Genomic DNA, 21,148 nt, shown 5'->3' on the forward strand with positions numbered 1-21,148 from the left:
TAGTGTCCTCATCTGCTCCTTTGCACCTGGCCTTATAAACATCTTGAGCCTTTCCTGGGTATTAAGATTATTTTTTTAATAGCTTCTTCCTCCCAGAGGACTCAAGTGTCAAGTAGTGAAAGATGCCAGACAAATTTTCAGCTAGGGGAAGATCTTGTGGTTTAGAATTAAAAGGCTGAAGAATGCAATATGAATGAGGGAAATAGGAATCAGAGATTAGGGCCTGGATTCTACTGCTAGAATAGAAACCCTGTGGGAAAGCATGGGGGGAAGTAGTTTCTGCTGATGAACACGTGATGACTCCAGATATATTTCAAATTCATTTTTAAATACACCCAAATGTTCATGGTTGGGAAGATAGCCATGGATCGGAACTGGTAAACAGGTAATGGAAAGTATCCACTGAAGAAATCTGAGTGCTGTGCAGGGCCAGGTGTGTTTATGTTACCTTGTAGGCTTTTTTTCATAGCCTCTCTAGCAATTTATGATGCTTGGCAGCTAGGATGGGAGGGGGTTGCTTCTACCAGACTGTTCCTCCACATACATAGGAGGAAGAGTCCCTTCATGTCAATCTTCAAAGATCTAGGTCAGGTTAGTAGCATAAACCATAATACTGGTGGTGGTAAGAGCCTGCAGTGGGCAGTGATGGTGACCTATAGAACATTGCCTTCCTGCTGTGATCTTGGAGAATCTCTTGATTTGGCTTCAAGAAGGGCAGAAGAAGGGAATTTTTTAACATGCATGGCAGGCCATTGTAATCCTAGTTGCAGAACTGGGAGGAAAAATTTAGACAGAAAACTGTTCTGCAGTTTCAAACCATGCCGAGGAATGGCAAGTTCATCTTAGTTCTGGGATTATTGTCTTAATTTTTAGTTGCCTTCCATAATTGTCATGTATTTTTTTTTTTTTTTTATGTAGCGCACGTTATTGTACATTACACACAGGCCACTTGTCAGCTTTAGTTTCTGTCTCAGAACTAACCAAGGTCTTTATTTTGGTGTTTCTATTAATAGAAAATATTTCCATGATTTAACTTTTTATGAAAATGGTAATGAGATACAGTATGTTTCTTCCTCTTGAGATCACTGGCTCAACTCTAATGCCAGACATGATCAAAGGTTACTGCAATTTGATATCTGTTGCATGATCTTTATCAACAAAGTAGAAAGGCTCAATCCAATCTAAACTGAACAACTGTTCACGTTATAAAACTATAATTTAGTTTGAAAATAACTGGAGGAGAGTAAAAATACCAGTTGGATAATTAAGTAATCAAGTACCACATAGCGCTTCCTTGTCACTGGAGAAAAAGAATTATTTTTAGTAAGCTCTTTTTCCTTTTAACACTGATAAGGTAAACTGGGTTCTGGGGTACGTCTCATGACATCAGCCCACTGACAACATCCGTAGCATAACTGAAGTTGGACGCCGTGAGGTTGTAATAGATTTCCATACCATTGAGGAAATTACAAGACTTGCAGTTAGGCAAGTAATATTTATGTGACATATTTGTAACATATAAAAAAATAATATTTCAATATTAGCAAATTATCAGACAAATTTTGGTTTCCTTAGTGGTACTATCCCATTATCTGAGTAAATTGAGAGAAATTGTATGCAAACATGAAAACATGTTCACTCAACTACTATGTCTCTATGTATTAAATACTTGTAACACGTTTCTAAACCAGGAGAGCTTTATGAGGGCTGAAAATAGCTTTTGTTCGGGGGACAGTTTATCCAACCAGTGTGGTGGTGGAGTGCCACCTAGTGATGTTGTTCCTTACCACAGCCTGGTGGGAATGGAAACATATTTCAACCTCCTCACACCCGGGCTTTATCAATTCTTCTTATCGTTACCTTCCAGTGTCCACAAGGCTCATTTTACACTTTCCAGAAGACATGTACTGTCATGGTCCCTGCCCCAAATTGCTTACACTCTCCTGGGTGATGCTATGATGAGATTTTACTCTATTTATTTATATCTCTGCAGTAGTCCATAAATCCTCAGAGTCAGGAAGTGATGGCTTATCATTTTCATGCCACTACAGTTTAAAACATGCATTAAATTAACTGTCTGTGGGTTGTGACCTCAAATAAATCAGTGAGCAAATATTTCTTCTCTAGTAACCCTTTCTGCACACATACCAGCTTATTTACTATAAAGTGTGTGTGTCTCTTGAACAAAGTCAGATATTCAGGGAAATAAATAACAGTCTTTTCAATGAACAGAAACTTTTGGAGTCTGGCTTGTCCCTGCTGTTAATTAAAATTCATTTCTTTTTATTTAAGGTGATTTATTAATTTATTTTTTCTTCTTGTATGGCTGTGGGAGTTTTTTGCTCTTACCAATAGAGAGGTTTGCCCAGAGCTGGGAACATAGGCTCAGCTTAAAAGGGAGCATTAAAAAGTGATCCCACTTCCAGAGCTCCATCTTGCCTAGAGGTTCACTCTATGACATGAGCACATCATTTATAGCCATGAGAGTCACAACACTATTCCAAGAAGGCATATGTGGTTATTTCCACTTTACTGATGAATATAAAGCACAGGAAATCTTAAGTGGCTGGTCCCAAGCTACAGGAAATTGTTGCTAAGGTCAGAAATGCAGATGTTCTCGTGAATGTCAGTCCAGATCCTCAGTCATGAACCTGTTGAGGTTTGGTGCAGAATTAATTCAAGGTAAATATTTGAGTCTTATCACTGATTTGTGTCCAGTTTGCACTTAAAACTATGCTCTGTGAGTTGTGATGTTTTAAGGCATGGTGGCTGGCTTATCAAAAATGGGTTTTAGCACGAGTTGTCATGGACTCCTAACAGAGTCGCCCTGCTGTGTCTGCACTGCAGTTAGAGCTGTAGCTACTGTGGTGGTGAACTCATCAAATTTGAATAAATTCGCTGCAAATGGCACTTATCATTAAGACCAGCCCATATAGTCACCCTTAGAGGATCTCAAAGCACACAAATCACCAGGAGTCTGAAAAACAGCAGCTCATGGGAATTCCTCAATAAATGGGTATACATTTTTGGACACAGTTATGCTGTCACCCATGAGTGCAAACATGAACCAAAAGCACAAAGGTAACCATCTCCCTTCTTGAGTTTCCACTCCTGTTTTCTTGTTAAAGATGTAAGAAAGAGTACCATAAATGTCAAGGTTATGTTTAAGACATAAATTTGAAGTTTGTTTGTTTATAACGTATTTTTAAAAAATTCTGATCATATCCCCTTTCTCCAGCAGTGTTTTGCCAGCAAAATTAAAATAATGCCTTTTGATCTTTCTTTACATGCACAGCTGTTTTGGTTTAAAGGTCTAAAAGTTTAGTCCTCTTGAGAATCTGAAATCCTAGAATCAGGGAATTTATCATTATCATCTTCATTATTTATTATGTAAGAAACATCAGTACAAAAGAAAGTGATGAAAAAAAAAGAGTACAAAACTTAGAAATGGAACTTTATTGATTTTCTTTTTTTTTAATTAGAAATGTGCTTTGAAATGATTGAAACTATGTTTCAGCCTGTAGGATGTTTTGTAAATTAAATCATACATATAGAGAATACATTATAAAATGTATATTATTCTCCAGTTCTAATGGTAAAAGCAGACCACTTGAAAGCATCAATTTGCAATTGCCTGTTTTGCCACATAGTCAATAAAATGAAGCACTGCAATTCAGGCTTCATTAAACCAGGAAGAGAAGAAGTTTTCCATCGTTATTATTAATTTCAAGCAGTACTTTAAGGTCACAACCAACATCCATTCTGTTGGGGAGTGTACACAGGGTACACCCTGCCCTAAAAATCCGTTGGGTGAAGCCATTTGTGACCCCATAGGGATAAAAACAACAGTTCGGAGGGTTATCTGGGAGCAAACGGCAGCAGATGATGCTTGAGCACAGCTCTTCAAGCGCAGAGCCCGTCCTGAGTTCCCTCGCTCTGCGTCTTGGATGCTACAACATACTCACACGCACAGACAAGCTGCTGTGAGCGGTCAGGTGCAATGAGCTGGCAGAAGCCAGGCGCCAAATGCAATTTGTGCCCCAAACCCGCACAAATCCCCGTTTATCTCCTTCCACAGGGCCGACCCTCTCTCCCTCCGTGCCTTGAAGGGGCGTTTGGTTTTCCTGCCGAGCTGCCGCCCCTCGCTGACCCCGCTGCTCTGCCCACGGCCCGCACGGGGAGCCCGCCGGGCGCCACCGAGCGCCCCGCGCCCACAATAGCCCCGCAGGCGGCTCCGGCGCCCCGCCCCGCCCCGCCCCGCCCCGCCCCGCCCCGCCCCGCCCCGCCTCGCCCCGCCCCGCCCCGCCCCGCCCCGCCCCGCCCCGCCCGCCGCCGTTGCCACGCTACGGCGTGGCGGCCTCTGCAGCGCCGCGGCCTCGGGCCGCCCGAGCACCGGCAGCGGCACCGGCCCGGCCTGGCACCGCCACTGCGGGCCCCAGCCCACCGGCAGCATGGCTGAGGTGAGACCCCCCTCGCCCGCCGTTCCCCCGCTGTGTTTTGGGCCGGTCGGACGCTGAACCTCAGGATAAGCCCAGCATATCATCTATGTCTATATGCCATATTGATGTCTCAAGTTACTGTTATGAGTGGGGCTCAATTAGATCCTGTGCTAAAAGTAGGAGGAAATAATTACTTGCACACAGGCAGTAGTAACACTTGAATTTTAGGAGCACCTGCTACTTTTAAAATTGTGTGTGTGATTTCCCTTCCCCCCCCACCCCATATGCTGAAACTGCTCTTAACTCTCTTTCTGATCACAAATGTAAATGAGATCAAAACTGAGGGTTTGATTTTGGAGAAGAGGATGCAATAAACCCACGTTTGTTGCTGTGAGTGGCAGAGGAGGTTTGAAGGGGTCACACACCAAATTTGGGCCCTGCCCTGCAGACCAGCCTTGTGTGCCTAGGGGAGCCTGGGCTTTAATATTCAAGTTGCCTTTGCTGTTTTCCCATCAAAGCTTCTGACACAGAAAACAAAACAAAACAAAACCAAAACCAAACAAATGAGAACCTTGGCAAGGAGGAGGGATTTGGAGCTGGTGTCTCTGCCTTCATGTGTCACGCAGCCTGACCTTTCTTTCAAGTCACAAAGGTCTGTATTTATTTTTTAAATTTCAGGTCTTTCAGGTAGCGTGAACTTATGTACTCCCTCCCCAAAAAAATGATGAAACAAGGATCCTGGTGGACAGCAGGATGACCATGAGCCAGCACTGTGCCCTTGTGGCCAAGAGGGCCAATGGCATCCTGGGGTGTATTACAAAGGGGGTGGTTAGTAGGTCGAGAGAGGTTCTCCTTCCCCTCTACTCTGCCCTGGTGAGACCACATCTGGAATATTGTGTCCAGTTCTGGGCACCTCAGTTCAAGAAGGACAGGGAACTGCTGGAGAGAGTCCAGCGCAGGGCAACGAAGATGATTAAGGGAGTGGAGCATCTCCCTTATGAGGAAAGGCTGAGGGAGCTGGGTCTCTTCAGTTTGGAGAAGAGGAGACTGAGGGGTGACCTCATTAATGTTTATAAATATACAAAGGGTGAGTGTCACGAGGATGGAGCCAGGCTCTTCTCGGTGACAACCAACAGTAGGACAAGGGGTAATGGGTTTAAGCTGGAACATAAGAGGTTCCACTTAAACTTGAGAAGAAACTTCTTCTCAGTGAGGGTGACAGACACTGGAACAGGCTGCCCAGGGAGGCTGTAGAGTCTCCTACTCCGGAGACATTCAAAACCCGCCTGGACATGTTCCTGTGTAGCCTCATCTGTGTGCTCCTGCTCCGGCAGGGGGATGGGACTAGATGATCTTTCGAGGTCCCTTCCAATCCCTAGCATTCTATGATTCTATGAAATTAAATATGTTGTTTTGCTCTCAGCATTTATATATTTTTTTTTAGCATTGTGAAAAATTCTCATATTTAAACTGTTTGTGTTCAAATGGCAAGTAGGGGCCTGAACTATTTTAAAAATAGCAGTCCATGGGTTGGGGGGGAGCTACAGCGGGATATTTTTAAGGCTATGGGAGCTGCGCATCTCACTGCCTCTCCTTTGCGAGGGGACTCCCTGTATACCCATGGCCAGCACTAACAGGAGAGCTGTGTTCCCTTCCAAGTGAGTCCACCTCTGAGATGCGATTATAAGGATATGCCTAAATTTTAGATTGCAGTGTAGAGACGTTCTGGTCAGTTTTGAGCAAGCTTGTGTAATGGCAGCAATGTATCTGTGACAAAATGAAGCATTCCGTGGGCTGGCTTATCTTGCTGTTTAGCAGATCAGGTTCCCCCGTGAGAAGGGGCCATGCTGCCTCCACTTGGTATGATTGTGTTGTCTTGAAGGATATAATGGAGGCTGATCTAAGCTATTTTGAAAAATATTGGTGGAATTTGGTGTTCAGCCACTGATCTTGCAAAATTTGGCGTCAGACCTGAGCTAGGTCAAAAATGTCCCCTGTGAAAGTTTTAACAGTAGCATAACCTGCAGAGGAAGGACTGGCTTGCATTGGCATTGCTGGAGCTTTCAGATATGCTTATCTGCAAGTGATTTGCTGGCACCGTCTGCATAAAAAGCATAAACTAATTAGACTTCAGAGTGCAGAGAACTGGAGAGAACTGAGGCTAAAATACTGGGCTTCCTGAGTAGTTGATGCATTATTTAAATACTATCACAATGATGATATTTTGTAGACCTATCTTTAAAGTAGCTGTGGTACTCAATTACAGGAACTCTGAGTGTTAAAGCAAAAGTTATTTCAGTAAAGCTGGAGGAGAGCTGTTTGAAAAATAGCTTGCAGTGTGCATCTTATGTGATAGCAAAAGAACCGTTGTTTTGGAAAATTTTGTCATGATTTGTTAGTAGCTATTACACACTCAATATATTGCTTTTTTGTATTCTGGGGTTGTAAGTGAGATGTTGAATTCCTCACATTTGTTGTTTATCTATCTCATTTCATTCAGGAAAAGTCTGGCAAACCATATCTAGAAGAAAGTGAATTTGAAGAACTGGAAAAAGAGTTCCAAGATGTCATCAATCTACTTAAGGGAGATAAAACTCTGGAAAAATTCCGAATAGAATATGAGAAGCTCCATGCTGTTATGAAGAAGTCTCATGAAAATGAAAAGCGTCTCATGGAGAAATGCAGGGAGCTGAATGCTGAGCTGGTGGTGAATTCATCTAAAGTAGCTGCGCTCACAAAGCTCACTAAAGATGATCAGGAAACTATATCATCAATGAAGACGGTAAAGTTTCGAATAGAATTAAATATGATCTGAAACTGCTAATGAAAAGCATAGTAATAAGTGTCTACAAGTACACTTTATTTTTATGTAGACAACTAGCTACTTTATTTTTATGTAGTGTGCTAGCTGGAGGACTAAGTATAGAGCTGGCATCTCTGGTTCTTTAACCTCTGCTTTGCTACCAAACACTTTTTTTTACCTCAACCTGGTATTTTTAGAGGTCTCAGTCAAATTCTGTGTTTATTTGCACTAGAACAACTCCATCAGCTTTCAAGTACCCACTAACAGTTTTTGTTTAAGCTTTCCCTCTGTAAAATAGCACTTTTTCAACTTGATATAGAGTTTTTGATTCATTAATATTTTTGAAGGGCTGCTTAGATGTTACCTATTGCCAGAACATTAACAAATCTACTTACTTGCTGAAATATGGATTGTAGTCCTGGAAAGTGTCATCAGCTCATATAAATAAAAGTTTCATGGTGTTTTTTTAAAAGGAATCCTATATAGCTTTTCAATGTGTTTCTGCCAAATTACTCTGATGTGTTCTTTGTTATTATTGATTTGAACTCTGTCAAATCAAAGTGCTCAACTAGCTAAAAACAGTCAATGTTTTTAGCCGTACAGTGAAGTTTGACTACCAGAAACTTAAAGCTGCAAAATGATCAGAAGACTGTATTTTGATCTTTTTTCTTTCTGATAGTTTAAAAACTTAGGCTGTGGTACCTAGACAGGCTTTAATTTAGTATTTAGTTGAGAAACCTCCATGCTTTACAATAAAGTGTTTTGTTCCAGTAAGATACATTCAGTATAGCAATCCAGAGTGATCTATGAGCACTATAGAAATAGAAGCTCTTTGAAATGAAGTTTCTTGTCGTTAGGATTATGAAGAAAATACACTCAGAGTAAATATAAATAGCAGTGCAGTCATCTTGTGGTGGCAGCTTGCAAGCCCATGGTACAGGTCCAAGCATCCTCAAGGAGGAGGAAATCTGCATGGAAAATATTGTTCATTTTCACTGCTGCTAACCAAAACCTGGTAGATGGGTGTCAGGAACCGCAGTGATCCTTATAATTTTCTTTCTGCTATTACATGGCAATACTCTGAGTGTGAACAGTAGCCGAGGCAATCCTTTAAGATGTTCCCAAGCTGAGAAGACATTGTCATAGTAATGTCATAAAACTGAGGAGTGGAAGACTAGGATAAAAAAAGAGCCTTGCCAATTGCAGCAGCTGGTTTGAAGCTCAGGCAACGTTATGGTGTAATGTTACCACTTACTATTGAACCAGCTAATAGATTTTGTAGTGAAAAAGCTGCTTGACATTATGATCCTATTAGAAATGTGGAACATGTGACATTTCAGTACTAGTGGTGTGCTCTGGGCCAAGTAACAACACTGATACTTTTTCAATTTGGTTGTGAAAATGAGTCTTCCTCTCAAATGTTCAGGAATTATTTGGATATTTTCTTTGAATGTTCGGTTTTGTTTGGTGTAACCTTCATATTTCATATTATTCTCCTTTCTGAAGGGAAGTTCCACGACAGCTGTAGTATTTCACTAGAATTTAACTAGCATTCAAAAAATGTGTTTCACAAGTGCCAAAGGCAAGTGTTGGGGAAAGTTCGAGTGCTGAAATAGCAAATATGGGATTCTGCAGTACTAATTCAAACAAACAATCTGTTCCACTGTTTCATGATATATAAAAGATAGGAGAATCCTGGTGGGGCTGCTCCTGTAAAAATGGTAAAGTTGCTTCAAATTAATGCCCTAAATCTTGGTGACTTGATGGGTCATCAGGGTAATGGGAGTGCAACCTTCCTCTTCTAGGTCATTGTTTCATATAGAAATAAAAATTGCAGAAGCAAATTTTTTCTCTATGTGAAGCCTGTTTGTAATCAGTAGGATTTGTTTAGGGGCAGGGGTTAACTACACACATCAGCGGCTGGTAGGACCCAGGTCAATAATAATCAATAGCTGTGAACTGTCTGGTGGTTGTTCAGTGCTCTGGTTTGTAGTTTTAATAAACTGGAAACAATACTCTGTTGTTTACAGTCATATCAAAGGAGCAAAGTGCCAAGCTGAACACCAAGGGAATACGATTTTCTTTTTCATTGATAGGGATGCTGATCCACAAGGCTGCACTGGAGGAATGTCAGAAAGGGAATTTATAGGAGTTTGTACTGCCCTGCTTGGAATTAACCAAGTTTTCAATTTCCAAGGGTATCAATCCAATATACTAAGAAAGCATTTCAGTAATTTTCAGTTTCTGAGCAGTGAAACTGATGTGATCTTTTGGGATATTCAGTGGGAATAAAGTAAAGCAGTCACACTTTACGAATTCTGCTTCACAGTTTCCAGAGTTCCAGTACCTCTCCAGAAATTTTTGAACGATTCTGACTGCAAACATTCAGTGTACTTCTGTCTTTAATTATACAACAGACTGCAATCCATGTTACCTACCTAACCATGTACTGCAGCTACCCAGTGATGCTGACACTCTGTATTCTTTCAGTTTCCCTCTTTATTGAGTAATAAAGGGAATATTTTTTCAGTGAAGGTTTCCACCATCAAAAATTTCCTCCTCTTTACTTTTGAAGTTAAAGGAAACAATCTCTTGATCCGCTATTCAAAGTAAAAGACACAACCAAGAAACAACTACAATGAAGCCCAGTTTTGCCGACACTGAAGTGGATAGCAAATTTTTATTTAGATTTTGCTTATTAATGAGGCCATCATAGGTGCCTGCTTACTTCATTGAAAAAAATAGTTTTATCAATATGAATTCAATACAATTGCTTTTACACATCAAAAACAAGATAAAGATAAAAACCACAGCTTAGGGTAACCTGAAATCACTGCTGATCTGGATGGCCTAATTGACTTTGAGGCATCACTTTTGCAAATATACATCAGAACAAAATACTCACTGAAGCCAGTAAGACCTCTCGAGGGCGTATTGATTTTATTCACCAGTTCTTTCCCCTAGAACTCCAATCGTAATGATTTAGTTCACCAATTTTAATCACAGTCTAATCAGCCAGCAGGAAGCTTTGATTTAAGTAATCAGTTTTAATCTTATTTTCCATTTGCATTTTTCTAGAGAAAGGTTGATTGCCTCTTATTGGTTGGCAAATCTGAAACGTTTATTTACAGCTATATTTTATGCTTTTCTGACAGTCAAGATGATACACTATATCTTCATGTCATTATTTCAGCCTAATATGCATTTATTTAAATCTCAGAATTGAACATTTTTATGTAAGATAATAATGAATGAAAATTTATTATTTACTAGATGATACTTAATACTTTATGTGTGATCATTGCTGCATTTGAATGGAAATGAGAACTCAAAGTGAATAAAATGTAAAAATTGACTTTAATATTTAAAACTGTTTAAATATGCTTGAGACATAAGTGAAAAGTACATATTTCAAACTAAATTTTGAAGCAAGTAATTTATTAAGTAATGAAAATACTGTTTGTAGGTAGTGAATTTAATTGACTATCATTTCCTTCACAATTTCTGAACAAGTGAAGCCTACTATTTCACTCTTTAATAGGTTGGGGAAAAAAATGAAGAGCAAACATACCTGATCTTTAAGTTCCAGATGGTTTCTGAAATTTGGATATGCTGAACTGGTTGAACAATTAAAATTAAAATGTATTCCCTCTCCAGTTTGAAGAGGCTACATAAGTTATATTTAGTGTCATATTATCAGCAAATTCTGGTAGACTGTTACTTCTGCTAGTTCAATAGCTTGGATTTTTAATGTAGGCAGTAAACAGCTAAGCATTACATTTATTTGATTTCAAAGAGTTCTATAAATATATTAACAATATACCATAATATAGGTGTAATCTTTTTGAGTTGAATGTTAAATAGTGTTTTTATTTGGAGCCAGAGATGTTAATTTCAAGAAAGACCTGCTGCAAACAATTTGATATAAACTAAATTATTTTCTATTCTTCATTGTGGAGGTGTTTTAATTTTTTTTCCCTGCCCCATTTTCATATGATGCAAGTAGGAGTTGAAAGGGATCCTATGGCCTGATGTAGTGATGCTGCTACCTGTCTCTGCATGGGGACACCCTAGAGCTAATGTGAAGCTGCACAGCCACAGCTGGAGTCTAAACCTGTACAAGTTCATCAAGTCCAGAACTCCACCAGGAGCCAGCTGAGAAGAGAGCGTGAGAGAGAGGACATCATGCTGTGTCTTGCAGCTCAGGGACTTCTAGTGTCAAAAGTAGCATCTTCGTTATTTACTGAGTCTTTGGGAACTTTTTTCTAGTCCAGTTGCTTTCTGAATTTATGCATTTTTTTAGTGCAGGATTTCAAAAATTGTAGGAGCTTGCTTTGAACCTGACAAGGATTAAGCCTGCTGCTTGATTCTTAAGGATCCGATTTGAGGGAAAGTGCTGCAGAGGAAGTTAAAAATCAAATGAACACTCCTCCCCTATCCTCTTGGTTGATACCAAACCCTGGGCTCATTAAAAGCACACAAGTCTGTCCTTCAAGTAATTCCATGTGCTGAAATTTGGCATGAGAATCATGACTTGTCTAAATATACAGTTAAAATCAAAATACAATAGGTCTTCACAGATGAAAATCAACAAGAAGGGAGAAAAGCCCAGTATAACACCTTTTTCTCATCCAAATCAACTTGTATGTTCATTGTCATAACAGTTAATAAGATTTTTACAGACATAAGTGAACTATTTAAATAGATGGTACCTTTGTGGGCACTGAATTTTGAGTAAATTTTTAGATATTAGTGGGACTGACATGATCACAGCCTCATAGAGAGTTGATAATGTTAAGATCTATGTGTTAAAGAAAATGTATTAGTGGTTTTGTGGTGTAAATCGTTGTAGTCTGAATGGCTCAAAATATTTGCTCTGTGCTCATTCAAGAGAAAAGTCAACTGGTGAAGAGAACTGTTGTGAATTTAATAATGAAAAGGCATAAAAATCTATTTTCTTAATTAACCAAAATGCGAGTCAAGTAATTTTTCATTTGTTGTTCATTTTCAACTGAATTCAATTAATGTAATTGTTTTCAATTTTGTTCCTAGGAGATTGAAAAGGCCTGGAAAATGGTGGATGCAGCCTCTGAAAAGGAAGAGAAAGCAAAGGAAACGATTGATTCACTGCAAAAAGAAATTACACACCTAACCCATTTAGTGGAACAAGGGTCTGGAATGTCCATGGGACAGGAATCCAAGTAAGTTTTCTCAGGGGACTGGGAGAGCCTGATCTGATTTTCTATCATTCTACACCTTGTTGAGCCGTTTAGACACTACAAAGACACTGGAAAACTGAAAGAGAGGTCTTTTCTGCCTTTTACCTTTCTTGTAAGCGCACATTTATTTGGCTATGTGTTTATACAGTGACCAAATACAGAATCAAGCTCTGAATGAGTTTGTTCAGCATTGGATGAAGCTGAGAGATCAAATAAAAATCAATAATATGCACTTAGTCAGTATTTGTCATATTGTTTTATCTGACTAGAATTTCAGCATGCTCTGTCTTTGAAAATAGGATCCTGTCAACATTTTTACATGTGATGGCAGCAAGGTCAAGTAGCTAAGTAAAGGAAGCAGGAGACTTCATTTCTCTTTTCTGTTCCCAGATCTGTTATAAGGCATTATCACTGTCAGTATTCTTGTTTGTATTTTATATTTATAAATTTTCAAGACTATGAGGGTTTTTTACTGAACACTTCTGTGTAGAGAGACCTACTCTCAAGTGGAGCCTCTAGCTGCTACAGTGTGCAAATAATAATGATCCTCAGGAGCTGGTGAAAAGCCCTCCAAAAGCTAGGTCCTCAGGCTGTGCTTATGCTGTAAGATTAAGTGTAAACTCAAAGATGAGATTAAGTACCTTGACCCTATGACCTGTGCACTTTCTATTGAGATTGCTGGTGGTTGGCCCAGCTGGTTCTGCGTTGGAATTTTCACACTGCGTGAGTTATTTATTTATATTGGATATTCAGGATACTATGGGGCATGCTCATTTCCCTACACATTGTGTATCCAGGGTGCGTAACCTGGACTCGTGTCTGTGAGCAAGTCCTTTAGTGTGCTCAAACGTTTCCCATTCGAGCAATGTGCCAGCATATAAACCACCTGCAGCAATGAGAAATCCACTCCCTCACCTTTTGGCCCTGAAATGTTCTGGATCTGTGTAACAGGTTCTTTGAATCTAAAAGCTCGGTCATTAAGCCTTCCCTTAGCATAACTCAACCTAAAGGCAGCTCTCTGTGGCTGCTTATTGCATTCTCCTGCAAGAGCCAGGAGCTGTTACTGTGCTGGGACCTCATTCCAGCTATTTCCAGCTGCTGTCCAGGCTGCTGAGACCTGCCTGCTCACCATTTCTTCTTAAATTTCCCTGTGCATTGCACTCCAGTTGCAAACTTAAATACTCTGTCCAGTAACAAGGCCAGGGGACTAGACAACTCCTTTGCAGATTTTCAGTCCTATAGTCTTTTAGAACTATAAGGGTGGCTTTTAAGTTTGAGCTTGAACAGCCACAGCTTGGACTTTCTTTCAGAAAGTAAATGTGTCCAAACAGTGAGTATGTTTTATTCTTATGTTAGGTGACTGTAAGACATAACCCAGTTAGGTGCCCAGTCAGATAAAGCTGCAGAGGGACCGGTTACAACAACGTAACATTTTTGGTCTCCACAGGTAATTTTGCAAGGGGTGGAGAAGAAGAGATTTTGTTCCCTGTTACCTTTTTGGGAAACTGAAGGTTTCTTCAGACCCATGAGGATGTGATATAGCAACAAAAAGTGATTTATTGGACTAGGTTAGCTTTTAAAGCTGCCTGTGTTGAGGGTAGCTGTGACCACAGTAGATAGAGCATATAATTCAATTGACCAGCAGAGTCTTAATACAAGAGGAGTTTAAAATGAAAAAAATTACTTCTAAACTGTTTCTCACAAAAGATCTTACTCTGACATAGGACGAAGAACAGAAGGGGCCTGTGACACTGCTTGACTATTATTTCCTTGCTTTCAGTATCCAGGATTTGGTAAGACTTAAAGACGAGATAGCAAAGGAGCGAGACCAACTCTTATCAGAGGTTGTGAAGTTACGTCAAAGTCTAACTCAAGCCACAGAGCAGCAGCAGGAGGCAGAGAGGGCAAAAAACGAGGCAGATGAATCCCTTACACAGGTCTGTACAAATCACCAGGTGGTGATTTTAGGCTTTGTCCTGAACCATTCTCCACTTTTGCGATTGATCTCCATTGACTGATATGCTGCTACCTGTTCTTTCACATCTCAAACATTTTCGGGAGTGCTTAGAAAGGAGTCTGATGTGAATGATTTTTATATTTTTCTCTACTTCTAGGCTATGTCCTTATGTCCTTTGCAGAGTGTATTGTCATGTACCAGCTGCTTCCATAGCTTTCCAATACCCTAAACGAGGCCAAAGTTCTTTTGTCTGAATCATAGATCTCTCTTATACTGGATTTTTTTTTTTCTTGGACTGTTAATCCTTATGCCTCCAAAGAACCATTTAGAGCATAGACCTGTAATAAAGATTCTAGGTCCCTTGCTGTTGGCAGTGGTTGTCATATGATGCCATACCATAATTTTAAAGAATGTATCAAATTCTGACTTAAAAGCTAATTATGCTGTTTTCTCCCCTGCTTCTTATGAGAAGCTTCTCCAGAACCTCACTTTTCTAATGGTCACAGACCTCTTACTTTCTTCTTCCCAATGATTCTGCCTACTGTTTTTCTGCTTAAATAATTTTTCACCTCACCAGTGTCTATAGAGAGCAATCATATTGCATCTCAGCTTTACTTTTTTGTCTCTTCTTTAAGTCAGAATCTCTGTTTATCTGACCATCTGAGTAGATATTTCTTTACTGATCCATATGTATAGCTTCCTTTAAATGTGTAGAGCACCTAGAGATATAGAAGACTGCAGATCAATAGGATACCCACTGAATGGAGAGAAAGAACAAAAGGATGGAAGATGTGATATAGAACTCTAAGACATCAAAATATAAAAACATAATAATGAGGAATAAAAGAATATAAAGCAGAATATAAATGAGGGCTGGAGCAAGACAACAGGAGAAAGGTAGAAAAACACACTTAAACAAAGAACAGAAAAGAGATAAAAGCAGCATTTAGCTTACAGGTTTTAATTAATCACATTTAGGAAAGTAATGATCAGACCAGGTTTCATGCACAGAACCCATTTCTGTTTCTAAAGCAGATGGCTGGGAATGTATTACAAGAGAATATAAATCCTTCATTTTCTGATAGCCATGTGGACATGGGAGAAAAGAGGGAGAATCAAAACTCCTGTCAAAACTTACTGAATCTTGCTAGCCTTAATCTTTTGATACTCACTTCATCAGCCCTTAAATTCATGGGAATGTTACAGCATTTGTAACCACCTCCCATTCTCCCCGTATGAAATCATTCTCCACTTCAGAATGCTTAAATGACAATGACTTTTTGAAGGTCCTGTTGAAGACCCTGTCAGTTCTGGCAACTATTCATTTGTGGGCTCAGAGGGAGAGGAATCTTAAAGTGAAGAATCTTTCAATTGCTGCTCCCTGGCTGAACTGAATATTTCCATGTGGATCAACCCCCTGTGTCTCCCCGCTGCTGATTTTGCTGCATCATATTTTTGGGAGGGAGACAGCAGAAGTCACAAGACAGCCTATTAGTTATGAGAGAAAGCTCCTCTTTCAAAGTTTCCACAAAGGAACTTTGAGAGCAGAAAGACAGAGCAGTTGTGAAGATGAACGCTGGTCTGACATCTCTCTCTTTCCTCTCTTTACTATAGGTGTAATAAGTGTTTCTGCTGGTGAGAGAGAAACATCAAAATAAAAATCCTTGCAACATAACATCAAGCCCAAATTAGTTTTTATGCTGCATTCAAAAAGTACCATTTTACAAGTAACTTACAACTGAAAATACATTTGTGCCATTGCATTTCCAGAGGAATGCTTTTATGTCTGAACTGTATCTGACCCTTCTGTGTGGATGAACTGACTGGTGCTTAACAAATTCTTGTCATCAATAATTAGGTTCTCTCAGGCAGGATTCTTTGTTCAACCACTAGAGTTATCTAGTGGTTGATATTTACTTCTGAGAAGATCTGGCATATTCTATGTAGTAGTGGGTACAGTTGTATAGAAGTTGTTGTTTTCCAAATTAAGCATAGTAGAAGAAGAGGTGAGAGGCCTTGGTTATTTCCTAAATAAAAGGCAGCAGAACTTAAAACTTTTATCTTTTCTATAATTACAGCTTCAGCTAGAAATGCAGCTACGTCAGAATGAGGTATCACGAGAGGCTCGAAAGAAGGAAAAAATGGAGAAGGAGCTGAAAAGTCTTCAAGATGAAATAGGTAAAAAACAAACTGAGATCAAGAATTTACAGCAACGTATACAGAAGAACAAGGAGGAACAACAGAAAATGGAACACCATCTGAAGGAGCAAAAGGTAGGGTACATGGCATACTGCATTCATCGAGTTTAAGCTTAGGGTCAGATGTCAAAATAAGAAGAAAATTGATTTTCCTGAAAGGAGAGGGAGGGATATCATTTTAAATCAATACATTTCAATAAATATTTATTCTTTAAAATAAATATTACTTTACTGATAAATAAATTCGTAAAGCTTGCTGACAGATTTCAGATTGATTTTGTCACAGAAATCGGTAGTGGATCACAATGGTATGGTTAGAGATCATCTTGAAAATATCACAGCAAATGAGGCAAAGTCTGTGAAGCACATGGATGATCTTATGATAGTAACAGGAGACTGCCAGGTTGGACTTCGATGTATATTGCCAGTTTTGCCACTGATTGACTGTAGTGGCATTAGTGAAGTCATTTTACTTCCAACCTCTTCTTTCTTCTCTGTCACAATAATTTTTATCTACCTCTCAAGCTTGTGGGAGAGTTTCTGTGAAAGGGCAGAGAACTGTCTTCATAAACTTTTTTTATTGATTTTCCTCATTCTGTTTCTAAAAACTTTATCTGGCAATGTCCTAACATAATGTTCTGCAAGTGTCTGAATTTTCAGGTTTTCAGTCCATTTCCCCTGACTTTGAGAAACTTTCAGAGAAGCAATTTCTGTAAATGGCAGGGGAGATCTCATCACTGTAAAACAGTCCTACCTCAAGGGAAACTTCCTTGGGAGTTATGTGTATCTTTTAAATTTATGACTTTTATGGCTGTTTCTTTCCTTGAATTTGTGAAGGTAGATGTCTGTGATGATTTTTGGTCAACAGAGAGTCTTAGTAAAATTCTTCACATAAAGCAATACAGAGCAAACTTAATTATTTCACTGAATATCGCTGATTTGATGCAACTTTTGAGGGCAGCTCCATGATCTTCCAGGACAATTACATTGTTTTTAAATAGAATATCTAAAATTCCTGGTTCTCTTCCATTTTTCTTCCTCTTTTCTCTAGTCCCTTTCAGCCTTTCTAAATGCAGATTTCAGGGGCATTCAATTGTCTAATCTATCCTGCAAACTAATAGTTCACATAGTGCTGTGCCTGGGCTAATTAACCAGACTGCCTTTGTTGCACTGTGTTGCCTGTGCTGGCCTGAAGGTGTCTGTGAAGGCCCTGCGTTGTCTTTTGTAAAAAGTGTGTTCAAAACCCAGGCTGTCTAACTGTGCAAGAGTCGAGGTAGAGATCTGCAAGAGAAGGTGACTCAGCTCTTTCAATTTCATTGTGTTATTGTTTCTCAGCTGAAATGTAGTTGATTGTTATGCCTGCTCTTGTTCCAATGAAACTTCTAATAACATATTCTTGCTTGCATGACAGCGAAGATGGTTTGATACAGCTACTGTAGGCTTCACCCCACCCATGTCCAAGTGTCAACAAAATAACACCTGAAACACAGTTTTATCCTGACATTTGGAACACAAGAAACAGTATTCCCTGTTTTTACATTCTCTTCGCTTCTGTATGCTTTCAGAAGAGGGAAATTCCACTTCTCTTCCTTTAATGTTTGTTAAGGGAATATTACCTATTAACTTCATCAGTTTATCACACGTTAATGTTTGAAATGAAAAATATGATGGATGTTCTTTCCTCACTTATGGAATCATATGTGCTAGGGCAAGTAATTTAGATATAATAATTATATAATATACTAATATTAATGTTTGAAATGAAAAATATGATGGATGTTCTTTCCTCACTTATGGAATCATATGTGCTAGGGCAAGTAATTTAGATATAATAATTATATTATATATATATATATATAATATAATAATTATGGCAAGTAAGTTAGGGCAGAAGACTGGCAGCTCCAATATGAAGTATATGTTGTCCATAGAAACCATGAAACTGCTGTTGCGGGCTTTTGACTGAAGACAAATTAGAGAGGAAAATGATTGTGTTCTGGTCTCAACAAACCATGTACCCAGAGAAATGCTGTCAGCACATTAATGTAGTATTTGCTTGCTAAGAAACACAACTCCCCTGCTCTCTGCTGATTGAAGTAATTTGAATCTCATACTCATTTTCAGTAATTATATGTAGCAAGTTGTGTTATGTGATGCTTGCGAAATACCTAAGAAGAAGTAAAATATTTATCTACCACCTGCAAGAGACCTGCTAAGCTCCCAGAAAAAAGAAAAACATTACACTGGCTGTGTTATTCATTACAAATTATCATTTCCCGTAGTCAATATGAACATGCATCATATTTCACATTAGTAATTTCATCAGCAATGAAAAGTGGCTTTTAAGCAGACAACAATCTGTAGCAGCTTTTATCTCCTGGGGAGATGGAAGGTTCTGTCTTCATGTATATGTAGATATTGTAATGAGATTAAAAAGAATTAATAGGATTGTTCTTTAATCTAACAGATTTTGAACGAAAAAGCTAGTAAGGAACTTGAGCAACTGCAGATGAGAAATACTAAGCTTATGCAAGAGAGTGAGCAGCACAGTGTGGTGTTTGAAGAGGTGATGCAGAACATCCAGCACAAGACAGCAGAACTGAAGGTAAGTACCAGAAGGTGCACACATCCTATCAGCTGGATCACAGCCTTTCCACCTAGGATAGGGATGACCTCAGTTCTCGTGCTAATAGGTCCCTGTAGTTAGTTCTGGGGAAAATCTGAGGAGTATTAGGAGTAGATCTGACTGTCACTTGATGCCATTCTTTCTGTGGCAATACCATGGTGCAGTCTCCAACCTCATCATCAGTGTAGCACGTGTCCTGCTGGAGGAGCTGTGTTTCATGAAACACTTAAACCAAAATGCTCAATGCACTATGTTCATAAAGGACGCATGGTGCCTTTGACAAGCATGAAGTATTTTTTTTGATTGTGAGACTTGCCACAACTTTCTTACGGTGATTAACATAATTTGAATGTTGCCAAAACCCATTGAAAAATGGTAATAAATTATAACGACAGTGTCCTGGATAGCTTCCACTGGAAGGACTTGCTTCCAACACTAAAATTCTGCCTGCACAGTATCAGTTAAGGAAGTAAAATATAAGTAACGAAGATGGTGTTTACTTTCTGATCTAAATGGTTTTCTTGCATGTCTTTACATTGTTTAACAGTTGTTTTACACCACTCAAAAGCAGATGAGTTTCACTTGGGAAAGGATTAAATGCTTGCTGCATACAATTTTCAGGGTACTTTGAGAGCATTTGTGATAAAGGATAATGTATAAGTGTTAGGTGTTATTACTCTGTCTACCATATCTTACATTTTGCATCGTCATTGGTGTTAAAACACAAAACATTGGAAAATTCAGATAGAAAACTATTATATTATCGAGGTTTAGTCAAGTATAACCAATCTACCTAAATAAAAATGTTGTTTGCCAATAGAGAGGTTTTTTGGGTTTGTTTTTGCATTTTATTTTAAATGGGGAACTGTTAGTCGGAATGACAAAACCTAACCATTGACAGATTAAAAGCTCAGTTCCTAATATAACACAGAAGATTGTTATTTGGATCCTTAATGGTAAGAGCTTGTTTTCTGTTGTGTTTTACTAGGCAGACTGGAGAATATTTTTCTTACCTATTTGAGAAACAAATTACTGTCATTTCCAGGTTATCTGGTTTTATCATTACTTCTAGCAATACCATCATTGCTTAAAACTTCACAAACAATGTATTCAAATGTGACTTGCATTTGGGGCTCTAGAGTGTCAAAAGGAGGATTTTGATTCTATTATCTAATCTTCAAGAAGGGATGGAACTTGTAGAGCCATGCACGTGGACCTCTGGGAAGAAATTAAACCAACTGCTAAAGCTTCTAAGAGCCCCAGTTATGATCTGAGATGCCCTTTTTGTAGGCACTGGGCTTACAGTTTCATCCTGCAGAGTGCTGAGTGCCTCAACTATGGTGTTAGGCAACCTGAACTGTGAAAGTATTCATAAATCTCTTGAAGGTTATTGACAGTAAGAATTGAGGAGATTCACATCTTCCCAGAGGATACTCACATTCACCATCTTACAGAATCAGTATCTGAGGCTGTAAGTGAAACATTGTTTTCTGTGATGGCTGTAAAACCTAACAGTGGCACTGAATTATATAAGAAAGTTATATTTACTTCTTAAAAACAAAGAGAGAAATTTCTGTTGTGATTATTTGTTGTGTTTCCTGGTAACCAGTTCCTTAACTTTTATGCAGAGTTTTGATTCATTATTTTCTCCTCTGATCGTGTAGCAAATGAGACCAACTCTACATTTTGCTTTTTCTCTAAAGCTGTAGGTTATAAAAGAGATGGAGATAACTGATACCTGCTATTAGGAAAGTCTAACCAGATCACACTACAGATATCTTTCTCATCACTGTCACTGTCCCTTATTCTTCAAAGTAAATTAGGGCTGGCTGTGTTTAATCTGCAGGACTAATTGGGTAGTGCTGTGTGAGGTTTGCAGCTGGGGATTCTTCATTTATCATCTTCA

General features: G+C 39.0%; 1 protein-coding gene across 1 annotated transcript in view; it reads left to right on the forward strand.

Moving 5' to 3' along the window:
- Nucleotides 1-4,451: 4,451 nt before the first annotated feature.
- Nucleotides 4,452-21,148, forward strand: part of CFAP58 (cilia and flagella associated protein 58) — a gene marked incomplete at both ends in the record, with an annotated part of 56,347 nt that continues 39,650 nt past the window's right edge. The window contains 6 exons of the mRNA XM_080348249.1: nt 4,452-4,460; nt 6,940-7,221; nt 12,295-12,443; nt 14,242-14,398; nt 16,497-16,691; nt 19,084-19,221. Coding sequence (XP_080204375.1) covers nt 4,452-4,460; nt 6,940-7,221; nt 12,295-12,443; nt 14,242-14,398; nt 16,497-16,691; nt 19,084-19,221 — 930 coding nt within the window. The remainder of the gene's footprint in view (nt 4,461-6,939; nt 7,222-12,294; nt 12,444-14,241; nt 14,399-16,496; nt 16,692-19,083; nt 19,222-21,148) is intronic.

This window comes from Nesoenas mayeri (assembly GCF_963082525.1).
Source record: "Nesoenas mayeri genome assembly, chromosome: 7".
Taxonomy (NCBI): Eukaryota; Metazoa; Chordata; class Aves; order Columbiformes; family Columbidae; genus Nesoenas; species Nesoenas mayeri.